We start from the raw sequence: 12,261 nt of genomic DNA on the forward strand, positions 1-12,261 counted from the left end.
AGTACTTTTTCTGTTGGCCTTTTTGCCCTGAGAGGAAAACCCAACCATTCAACCAAACAACCAGAGGAATTCTTGATCAGATAGCTAGTGAAAACTTTAGGTGTATTTGTTAGGAAATATAGCAATATGTTTAATCTTCAACATTTCATAAATTTATTTGATTCTTTAATTTTTCCTAAACCATCTATCTAAAATGACCTAGAGTGGTATTTGACCAATAATAATCAGGCATGATGTCGCACACCTGTCATCCCACCTCTTGGGAGGCAGAGGTAGGCAGGTCTCTCCAGTGGAGGCCAGCCTGGTCTACAAACTGAGTTCCAGTATAGCCAGGACTCCACAGAGAAAACCTCTCTCAAACAACAACAACAACAAAGATGAAAGAATGGAAGGAAGAAAGGAAGGAAGGAAGCTTCTAACATTATATTGAAGGCCAGCCTGGGCTACATGAGGTAACTTGTAGCACTTCAAAAAGATCTTTGAATTTGAATCTTATTTCCTTATTTTCGATTAACTAATTAGTGGTTGTGTACAACTTTATAATTAGATAGTAGGGGCTGGAGAGATGACCCAGGTGTCAAAACCCATGCTGCTCTTGCAGAGGACTGTGTTCAGTTCCTATACACATGGTGGATTATAACCATCTAGAACTCCAGTTATAGGAATCTATCGCCCTCTTCTGGCATATGCAGGTACTATGTGCACATGGTCCACATACAAACAAGCAGACAAAATCTCATGCACATTAACAAAAAGAGAGACTAAGCCTGAAGTTTATCCTATGTGAGTGAAGTACAAGAGATTTGCTCATCTTTGTACCTGATTGTTTATACACAAAAAAGTTTTTTTTTTTTTTAGAGAAGATTTGCTACTTTTGATTATGTGTATATGTGTATCTCTGTGGGTATGTACATATAATGAGTTCAGTCCCCAAAAGGATTCAGAGGCCTTGGATCCCTTGGAGCTGGAGTTGCAGACAGTTGGGAGCTGGGAACCAAACTTGAGTCATCTGTCAGAGCAGTATACGCTCCTAACCACTGAGCCATCTCTCCAGCTCCCAGCCAGCTCTTTTGAGGTTTGCTGTATATTTCAAGTGAGAAGAATGCATGCGTTTTATTTGTCTGTAATGGAGCAGCTTGACCAGCTTCCTGTGAAAGCATGTAAGTTGCTGTAATGTGAGTTTGGTTCAGTGTTTTTTTTTTTTTTTTTTTTAATTGTGAGTCTAGCCTTTAACCCCCCAGCCATCTCTCCGGCCCTTGTTTTTGAAATGGTCTCATGCAGGCAAGGGTGGCCTCAAACTTGATGTAGTCAAGTATGACCTCAGTTTTTTGGTACTCTTGCCTCCTCCTCCTGTGTGAATGCTGGATAGGATTATAAATGTGTGCCAAGATGCTGCATTGCTGAGAATGGATCTCAGGGCTTCATGCATACTAGGTAAGTTTAGTGACATATCCATCCCCCCCTCACCTGTTGCATTGACCATGCCCATTGGGGCGTGGGGATAGGTGCAGGCATGACTGGGGAAGGGGGTTAGGTCTGGGGTCCTGGACCCCAGCTCGCTCTCTAGCTTCCTGGTCAGAGACAGAGAGCATCCAGAGGCATCCTTGGGATGGGAACCTGCAGGTGGTCATCTGTCTCTGGTGTAAGTAATCTCTCCCCAAATAAACACCCATCAGCCTATCGTTTTCCCACATTCTTATTTATCCATGTTATAGGTAAGCATGTTACCAACCGAACTACATCTCCAATCCTTTTATTTCTTATGCTTTGAAATAAAAAGTTTTAAGGAATCTTCGTGGAGTGCAAGAACCTCAGAGTCAAAACAGGGTGCAACTCAGCATCATGACTTTTTCTGAATCTGAGAATCTAGTGTTCTCCACATCCTTCTTGCCTTTCCATCGTTAATTCCTCTGACTTTAGTAAATTGTTAATATAGACTATTTTTTAACCTATCCCTTTTCCCTTAACCTATCCCTTTTCATTAGCTTATAATATATATATATATATATATATATATACATATATATGTATACATATATTATTTTTATTTTTATTTTTTGGTTTTTCAAGACAGGATTTCTCTGTGTAGCTTTGGAGTCTGCACTGGAACTCTCTCTATACACCAGGCTGGTCTTGAACTCACGGAGGTCTGCCTGCCTCTGCCTCCCGAGTGCTGGGATTAAAGGAATGTGCCATCACTGCCTAGCTTGAAAATGCTATTTTAATGGGATGACATTTTAGTTCTCAAAAATATGAATGCATTTTACTTATGTATGTGATTTTCCACATTGTTGGCTTTCCAAGAATGTAGGTCCATTAGAAAGTATGTGCTATATGGCCCTAAAATGGAGGGAATGGAGGGAAGGACACATGGATTACTTTTTCAGGGTTACAGAGAAACTCAGTGGTAGACATAAAATGAAATCCTGGTCTTCCTATTGTTAGCCCATAGCATTTTGTTTTATTCCCAAGGCTGCTTATTTTATGTCGATGTCTAAATTGTGGAGTAACAATTTTTATAGTTCTTCAAGATTCTGAATGGCACAGGATTAATCAGGCTGCATATGTATTATTTCCAGTTTGCCATCTGACATAAAATCCATCAATTTATTTTAATAGCTATTTTTGCTATTCAAATCAGGAGTGAAATCTGGATTTCTTTTATAGGGATGCTTCTATGTTCTAATGGTATTTGTTTTGAGAGAGGCTCTCTCTATGCAGAACTCACTAGAACTACATAGGCCTAGAACTCACTATGTAGACTAGGTTGGTTTTGAACTCAAGAACTCACCTGCCTCTACATCCCAGTGCTGGAATTCTAGACATGTGCCACCACACCTGCTTCTAATGCTCTTTTATTCAAGCTCTGGGCCATTACTACTTTTGGAAGCATGTGAAGACAGAGGAAAATCTTGTCTTTCATTCTGTGATCCTTCTACCATATCTCCATGTTTAAAACCGTCAATATGTAACACATTTTTGACTGTTATAAACAGTACTTTATTAGAGGCAGTATGGTGTTGAAAGAAGTATTTTATATGGTAATGTATGTGATTTGGTTTGGGATATACCAGGAGTTTAAATATATAAAAATCTACACACACACACACACACACACACACACACACACATACACTAATTGCAAGACAATTTTGAGAACTAATTTTTATGTCCTGACCAATGTTAAAAAAAGGTTAGTACATGTATATATATTTACTTTGTGCACAGCGGATATGTGGAGGTCAGAAGACAATTTTCACCTTAAAGAAAAATTCAGCCTTTCCTTGTACAATCTGGGTCCCAGGGACCAAACTCAGATTGCCAGGCCATTTTGTGGCTCTCAATCTTATGTATTTAATGACTTGTGTTTTATGAAAATAAATGTGCCAGTTAATTGTACTATGTTTCCAGTTGGGTAGGTCGTGCTATAAGATATGGTATTCTACAGCTTTGTGAATTCTTTTGAGTTTTGTTCTGGATAAAGCATATCTATATGTGATGATTTCAGGAGCACCAAGAAGGGTGTGTCATCAGCCTGACACCACTAGATATGATGACTTTGAAGGTCCTTTATATCAGAAAGCAAATGAAAAATGTGGCTTCAATAAGAGATGTGAAACCACAGGCATTAAATCAGCAGTCCAAAATACCCTATTTCAATGACCTATTTTCTTTCAAAAAAAGTTATCCTTGTTCGTAGACTAGAGGTAGATAATGGACTTTTAGTTTTGATCCCTGTAATGTTTGGTAGATTTGAACATTGTGAGCTAGCATTTGAGATCTAGGGCAACTAAAGTGATTGTCTGAAACAATACAGGGACAGTAACTTAAAAATGTCACTGTTAATTAGGTGTCTACTGTTTTGTAAGCTGTTTCACATTATAGTTCACAGCATCTTGTTAGGATACCCAGCTTACAGTTGAGGAAACTTAGTCTCAATGAGTTCATGCAACTGGCTTGTTCAAGTTCGTACAGCTACTGAGTGCTGTAAGAGCGATTTGAATCAAAAAGTCTTTCTCATTCAGAAACACATGTTGTGAACCCCTGTACCATTAATCTTCCTAAAATAAGGTGAATAATACCTGCCTTGGGATATTTTAAAGATTCCAAACAATTTTATAAAAACCCTAAAGGTGCTTTGTCATTGCTGATAAAGTTCTTTGAAAGAAAGCCACTCTGGGAAGTGGAAGACAGACAGTATGTGTACATGACTACTCTTCAAAGAAGCTGGGGCTGTTTGTACCTGTTCTTAGTTTTCTGATGAGTGAGGGTAGCTTTTGTTCCAGACATAGATTCTGAAAAGTGGGTCACTGGTTTCATACGCCCTGTGATGGCATAAAGAGCACGGCTGTGTTTACCTATAGCTGAAGCAGGGAAGATGAAGCTGGCATGTCTGTACGCACACATCTCGAAGGGCCCAGAGCTCTTCTGGGCACAGTGAGAATTTCTGTATGCTTCTAGCTACACTTTTAATATCGGCATTGTTTCTTCTCTTGTTTGTCATAGAAACTGGGCTCCTCCTCCAATTAAAGGACATCAATCATTTCTTAATGCAAGACATTGCTTTCCTGTCTGGTAAGCAAACTTTATCATTTATTTAAGGGCAGGTAAATGTATGAACTGGTCAATGAGTTCATTTGCAACTTACATAAATAACTTGTTATCCATATATACACATATACAACATACATATATTAGATTGAAAAGTGTTGTAGTAATCATTTATATGTTGGGCATCTAGTTACTAAACAAGTGGACATCAGAATAATTAAGGACTTTAAAACAGTTTTGAATATGTCATTAATTTTGAATATGTCATTAAGACCAACTTTAGCACTCTTGTACATTTGACTTTTAGACTAAGTCTTTAAACACCATGATGGGGGATGGGGGAAAGTATTTTGTCTTAGAAGGATTTGGACTGGATCTACCTACCTACCTACCTACCTACCTACCTACCTACCTACCTGTGTATCTACCTAGAGTCGAGTCTCAAGTAGTGTTGGCTGGCCTGGAACTTACTCTGTAAACAAGGTTGGCCTCAAGGTCATAGAACACCATCTGCCTCTGCCTTCCAATTTCTGGAATTAAAGGTTCATGCCACCACACCTAGCCATTTATCTTTTTATACTTAACTATTTTTGTGTGTTTGGGTGTTTTTTTTTTCTACATTGATGTCTGTGTACCACATACATGAAGTACCTGTTGAAGAGGACATTAGAGCTCCTAGAAATGGACTTATAGCCACGTGGGTTGTGAGAAGCAGCCCAGGATCCTCTGGAAGAGCTGCCAGTGCTCTTAACTGCTGAGCCATCTTTCTAGGCCCTAATCCTTTTTCTTCACAATGGTGCCCAAACCTAAATCTAAGGGATAGAGTAATGCTGGATCTGAGATTGGGTTCAGTCCTGACCTAGTACTGGAAAAGAGAAAAGGTAAGAGTAATGTAAATGAGGCCCCAAGCTATAAAACAAGGGGATACAGATTAACTCTGGTACTGTGTGCAATCCTGAAGTGCCCTGGCACACTGGTGCGCGTACACACACACACACACACACACACACACACACACACACACACACACACTGGATTTAGTAGTTTCTGGCTAGATTGTATCACCACCTTGGTCTTTGCTGCATCCAGCAGCATGTTGCAGGCTTGGAGATACGGTCATTGCCAGCTTTCATACACACCATTAAGTTGTTAGCAGAGCTTCTTAAAAGCCTTGCTTTTGTGTTTTTTTTAGATTAGAGATGTGCTATCGAGTATAGTACATCTAGGTGCTCAATGGTAATACGTTTAATAGATTAAAATTTAGTAGGCAGTGATAATTGACCCTTAGAGGAACCATGTATCATTTTCATTGATAGATGATATTTGCTTAAATAGTATGAATGCCCCCCCCCCAGTTTGTTTGGGAGAAGAGAAAGGAAGAGAGGTTAGGTGAGGGATGAAAGGGGATGTCCTAGTTTGCTTTCTATTACTGTGATGAACACCATGACTAAAAGCAACTGGAGAGGATGTGATGGCTATTCTTGGTTCTGTTCTGTTCCTGTAGAGAACCACGACTGATATGGGATGTTTATTTGGCTCACAAGACTGAATCTCAAGTTCAACATTTAGAGAAGTTAGGGCAGTCAGAGGAGTAACCATGGGGAAACTGACCGACTACTAGCTTGATTTCAAGGCTTGTTCACATTGCTTTCTTTAACAACCTGGACCATCTGGCTGGGATGGCACTGGTCAAATTGGGCTGGAACCTCTCACATCAATTGTTAATCAGAAAATGCCACATAGACATGCCCATAGGCCAATCTGATGGAGCCAGTTTCTCATTTGAGAGACCCTCTTTCCAGGCACCTCTTGTTTGTGTCAAGTTGACAAAAAACACAGAGGGAGAGAAAAAGGAAGAAGGAGAGGGGGAGGGGGAGGGAAAGGGAGATGGAGATTATGTTCTGTCAGATGTTGAGGGCTGCATGGTGAAAGTTCCATCCATTTTACTTTATACCGCTTGTAGATCTATTATTAGGTGCATAAGTATTCAGGGTTGTGTCCCTATGGTACACTGGCAACTTAAATATTATCTAATGAACTTAAATAAATACTTATTTTACTTTTTGTTTTGATTTTTCAAGACATGGTTTCCTTCTAGCTTTGGAGTCTGTCCTAGAACTTGCTCTGTAGACCAGGCTGGCCTCCAACTCACAGAGATCTGCCTTCTTCTGCCTTCCAAATGTGGGATTAATGGTGTGTGCCACCAACATCAAGGTCTTTCCTTCCTTCTTCTTTTTTTTTTTTTTTTTTTTTTTTTTTTTTTTTTTTTTTTTTTTGAGGCACTGTCTCATTTTATAGCTCTGGCTGTCCTGTAACTCTGTAGACTAGGCTGGACTAGAATTCACAGAGATCCACCTACCTCTGCCTCTAGAGTGCTGTGATTAAAGGTGTGTGCCACCATGCTTAGCTCTCCTGAACTTTTTATTATGCTTAGTAATATTCCTGGTTCTAAAATCTGCTTTCCTTAATATTAGACAGTATAACATGGTAGATTTCTGCCTCTCTCGACTTTCAGAGTTCTAGTAAGAAGAGTATGCTACCTTATTTATTTGGGTTTTGAGGATCTACTGCAATGCTTCTTGCTTGTAGGGACAGCTCTTTGCTAACTAAACTATCACTCCAGCCCTGATTTGAACTTTAATTATAACATTTAGGTCATTTTCTTTCCTGCTTACCATGACTTACTGTACTCAGTTTTATGAAGATTTCCACTATTAATTTCTCACTTGGAATTTAGGATCACAACCCTAATGTACACTGTGGTTTCTTAATCTTCTTGGTTGTCAAACTTGGCAGATCATCTGTTTCTTCAGCCGTATTTGTTCTGCATATGCATGAAATTTTCTTCTGACTCATTTTCTTCTTTTTGTTTTTCTTACTTGTTTTGATTTTATTTTAGGAACCACATTGCAGGATTTTACTTATTGCTGTTTTGTTTTATATGGAAATTATGATTCTCATAAAACTCTGGGTTATTCAAAAGTTTTGGATAATTTACTCCAGAGTAAATTGATAATTTGATTTATTTTAGGTGGCCGGGGAAGGGACAATGCGTGGATCATTACATTTCCAGAAAACTGTAACTTCAAATGTATCCCAGAGGATGTAATTGGAAAAGTGCTCAATTATTTGACATCTATTGCAAGGTAAAATATTTCACAGCATTCTAAAATTTTGTTTTATATCAAATAACTACTTAAATGTTATAAAAGGAAGATTACAGATTAATATAGTTCTTATTATTGTTATTGTGAATAGAAAGTAAACTACCTAAAATAGAAGAATATAACTAGCAAAAGAGGAGGTTGACAGCTACTTGAATTCTTTTTTTTTCCTGTTTGTTAATTTTTTTTTTTGTTTTGTTTTGTTTTGTTTTTCAAGACAGGTTTTCTGTACGTAGCACTGTCTGTTCTGCAACTTGTTCTGTATACCAGGCTGGCCTTGAACTCAGAGATCTGCCTACCTCTGCCTTCCCAGTCCTGGGATTGAAAGCACATGCCACCCCCCTCCTGGCCTGGCTAAGTTCTAAATATATTTAAAAATATATTGTAAAATATAGATTGTGGATACAAAGTATATCCTGAGGAGAAAATCTGTAAATATGTTGAGGAACTATGGAAATAGATGTAGAGCTCTAGAAGTGCTGGCCTCAAAAAGTATGACAGCCATATATAAAAGAATACTTTACTAGCCAAGAGTGAAGAAAGCTGGTTTCCCCTTGTCCAAGGATTACATACAGCAGTGGTGTTGGGAGATATTGGGCAGGCTAATTTTATTTATAAAAAAAATCAGTTGGCACTTGTGTGTGTTAAAGCGAAAACTTTAAAAGCCTCTTTAGAGGGGCTGGAGATACTTTTCAACATTAGGTCCATTCATTAGGTCCATTTCTCAGATCCCAGAATCCACATAAAAAGCCAGGTGTCTCACAAACCAGCTATGAGGAGGTAGAACAACACAATCTCTGGGTTTTTTGTTTCCAGTTTAGCCAAGAAAATGTGAGGCCCATGGTTAGGGAAAGGACCTCACCTCAAAAGAATAGGTGGGGAGGGATAGAAGACACACGCATGCGCATACACACACGAGATTATGCTTACGTTGAACATAATCTATCTATCTATCTATCTATCTATCTATCTATCTATCTATCTATCTATCTTCCATCCAGACATGGCCATACTTTGTAGACCAGGCGGCCTGACCTGAACTTTCCTATGCACTTCTCTATGTAGAGCATATTGGCCTCACATTTCACAGAGATCTGCCTACTTCTGCTTCCAGAGTGCTGGGATTAAAGACCTGTGCCACCACACCTAGCTAAGATACCATTTTGAAGGAAGCAGTTTTCATTTACTAACCCTAAAGAATAGAGAACATAATTTATTTGAAGAGTCTTATGAACAAAATTGAGCTCTAGAAGAGTAATTTATATTGTATCTGTTGAAGCTTAAAAGTATTTTTAGGGCAAATCAAAGATACATTATCCATTAAACTGCCTTCCTTCAAACCCAAAGAGCAGCCTGCAGTGCAAAACAATATATTTAACTATATATTTTTCAAGTGAATGGAAAGATCATTGATAGAGTGTTGTGTGTAGTTATGCTTGGTGTTATGAAGGGCAGAGGTTGTTGAGCTTTCTCACCACCAACATTTTAGGGTTCCAAACCCATTTTCCAAATCCGTCTTTGTCATATACCCATTTCTTATTTCATTTATGTGTTCTCATTTTTATTTTATATGTGTGTGTGTGTATGTATGTATGTGTGTGTGTGTGTGTGTGTGTGTGTGTGTGTATGTGTGTGTGTTGTGTGAATAAGTGCCATGTCTGTGTGTATTCCTGTGGAAGCGGAAGCCAGAAACAGGTGATGGATCCCTTGGACCTGGAGTTACAGGTGGTTGTGAGTCACTTGATGTAGGAGCTGGGAATCAAACTCTCTCCAAGAGGAGCAAGTACTCTTAACCACTGAGCCATCTCTCTAGCACCTCATTTTCCTATTTAAAAGATTGAAGTTAATATTGAAAAAGAAAGTAATAGTAAATAGGGGAATATAAATTTAAAATAATTTTTAAAGAACACCTTTTATTTAAGTTTATTTTGAGACAGGGTCTCAATGTGTAGCCCTGTCTGTCCAGGAACTCACTATGTAGACCAGGCTGGCCTGAAACTCGCAGATATCTGCCTGCCTCTGCCACCCCGAGTGCTGAGATTAAAGGGCGTGCACCACTACTTCTGGCTAAGATAGTACTTCCTAATCCAAACTTGTCTTCAGTTAAACATCAATTGTCAAATAAACATTCATAAATAACAAAATTATTTTTTTATTCTCTTGTAGACAAAGTAGCTCTGATACCCGATTTACTGTTATTCTGGATCGAAGACTGGATACATGGTCTTCCCTCAAAATTTCCCTCCAGAAAATCTCAGTAAGTACCATGTACTCTACAGCAACTTCTTCTTTTATATATACTTAGCTCTTTGAAAGTATAGATTATTTTGGTATTAATGGAGACAATAAATAATGGTATTGGTATAATGAGAAGGAACATAGGAAGATTTTGTGGTATGAAGAACTCAGATAGGTCTCAGTAAAGAACTCGAGATCCATACATAAGTCCTAGTGGAAATGAATAAGTAATTGATGGTTGAAGTTATAAGTGAGCAAAGACTTGTTGTTCTATATGACTATCAGAAGAATGCAAATGTTTTATGGAACCCTTTGGTAAATGGAGATATATGTGTTGTATAACCAGGATATATAGAAAAATGTAAAGAAAAAAATTCAAACAGTTAGTATTCCAAGCACCCAGAGACAAGCCCTTCCATTTGTAAACATTTTTTTCTAGTATAGAATACAGAGGTCAATATCCCCAAATTCTGTATCTCCCCAACTGAAAATCTAGTCTTCAGTTTCAAAGACTCAGAAAGAGGAAACAGTTTTTCTAAAAGACAAAATACAATTCCATCTACTGCCAGATTATATCATTAGACTCTCCAGGATAGTGAAGCTGCTCAAAGCCTCCTATTAACAGAAGACAGGTAGATGAGGTCACAGACTTCTGAGCTGACAAGGCTGGGAATGTCTACAGAAACTTCATGTAGCCCATATTCTCCATCAGAGGCAAGTTGCTGGGACTCTGTACTTTTTCTTTGAGTTTCCAGTATAATGAACCATGATAAATTCTTTTTATTTTCATTTAATTTTTTTGTTTCTGTTACTTTATTTTAAAAAACAGAAAACTCAGCAATATATTAAGCAATATTTGATATGACAAATGATATGATAGATGTTTATTTTTAAGCAGATATATAAAAATATGAGTTCATATTTATTGGTTATCATGAAATTTCATACATCTGTACACATTGTATAATGCTTAAATTGAAAAAAGTATGTTTTATTGTTCCTTTCTGGTGAAAATCCATTCTAGCTTTTTGACTGGGATAGTATATGATTGTTATCTCTTGTCAAGTCACATGTAATAGCTCATCAAAATTTCTCGCTTCTGTGGTCTGAAGTTCTCTGCCTCCTGACTGACTCTGAAGCTACTCCCACCAGAGGAAGTTTATTTAGTTGCAAAGGCATGACAAATATTGTAGTTGCTGAAGTTCTGTGTCAGTACTTTTTGCTATATTAGATATATTAGTAAAGTGATTAAGATCATTTTTTTTCACATCCATCATGCATTTTTCCTTATTTGGGGGCCATTTTGTAGTGGTTTTCTGTTATTTGCTTACAATAGGGTATTTAATCATTAATAGCGCATCTTAATTTCTTTTCCTTTTGCTATCATAAAACTCTGAAAGCAGCAGAAGGACAAATAATACTCATGATTCTAGGCTATAGACTATCATAGTAAAGAAGCAAAATACAAGGCAGGAGAGATGGTTCAGTGTGTAAGAGTACTTGCCATGCAAATATGAGTTAAACCCCTAGAACCCAGGTAAAAAGCATTGGAAACAGGACAGTCAATAGGACTTGCTGGCTGGTAGCCTAACTCGAGGTCCTGTGACAGAATCTGTGTCTGAATGGAGCAGGGCTGAGAGTGATAGAGCAGGACACTCAACATCTTCTTTTGGCTTCTCTGCATGCGCTTGTTTGCCTGCACACATGCTTGCATACTCTCTCTCTCTCTCTCTCTCTCTCTCTCTCTCTCTCTCTCTCTCTTTCTCTCTCTCTCTCTCTCTCACACACACACACACACACACACACACACATTGTATTTGTTACTTTTTGTTGCTGTGATAAGACACTTCAACCAAAGCAATTTATAGATGGAAATTTATTTGGGCTTATGGTTCCAGAGGTATAAGAACCCATCATGGCAGGGAATAATGACTTTAAGTGGCAGGCATGGTAGCCGAAAGTAGATGCTGAGGGCTCACACCTTGAACTGCAATATGAAGAAGAGAGAGAGCAGTTGGAAATGACTAAATTCTCTAAACTCTCAAAGCCCATCTCCAGTGACTGTAAGGAGTTAGGATGGGAGATGATGGGAGATGCCATTTTGTAAATATGTTTCTCATACTGGTTAATGAATAAAGCACTGTTGGCCAATAGGAAAGCAAGATAGGTGGGACTAGGAGACAAGGAGGAAAAAGGAAGTAGGAAGGAGGAGTCAAGATGGAGAGACAGGGAGAACAGAACCGCAGGCCCCGCTCTCCGGTAAGACCACGTGGAAATACATAGAAATGGGTTAATACTTAAGATAGAG

The 12,261-nt window shown here is 38.3% G+C and overlaps 1 protein-coding gene across 1 annotated transcript in view; it reads left to right on the top strand.

Moving 5' to 3' along the window:
* The first annotated feature begins 1,102 nt into the window (after positions 1–1,102).
* Positions 1,103–12,261, top strand: part of Mcf2 (MCF.2 cell line derived transforming sequence) — an 81,272-nt gene continuing 70,113 nt past the window's right edge. The window contains exons 1-3 of the mRNA XM_051179131.1: positions 1,103–1,160; positions 7,583–7,697; positions 9,882–9,972. Of these exons, the coding sequence (XP_051035088.1) occupies positions 1,103–1,160; positions 7,583–7,697; positions 9,882–9,972 (264 nt within the window). The remainder of the gene's footprint in view (positions 1,161–7,582; positions 7,698–9,881; positions 9,973–12,261) is intronic.

Source organism: Phodopus roborovskii, unplaced genomic scaffold (genome assembly GCF_943737965.1).
Source record: "Phodopus roborovskii unplaced genomic scaffold, PHOROB, whole genome shotgun sequence".
NCBI classification, from domain to species: Eukaryota; Metazoa; Chordata; class Mammalia; order Rodentia; family Cricetidae; genus Phodopus; species Phodopus roborovskii.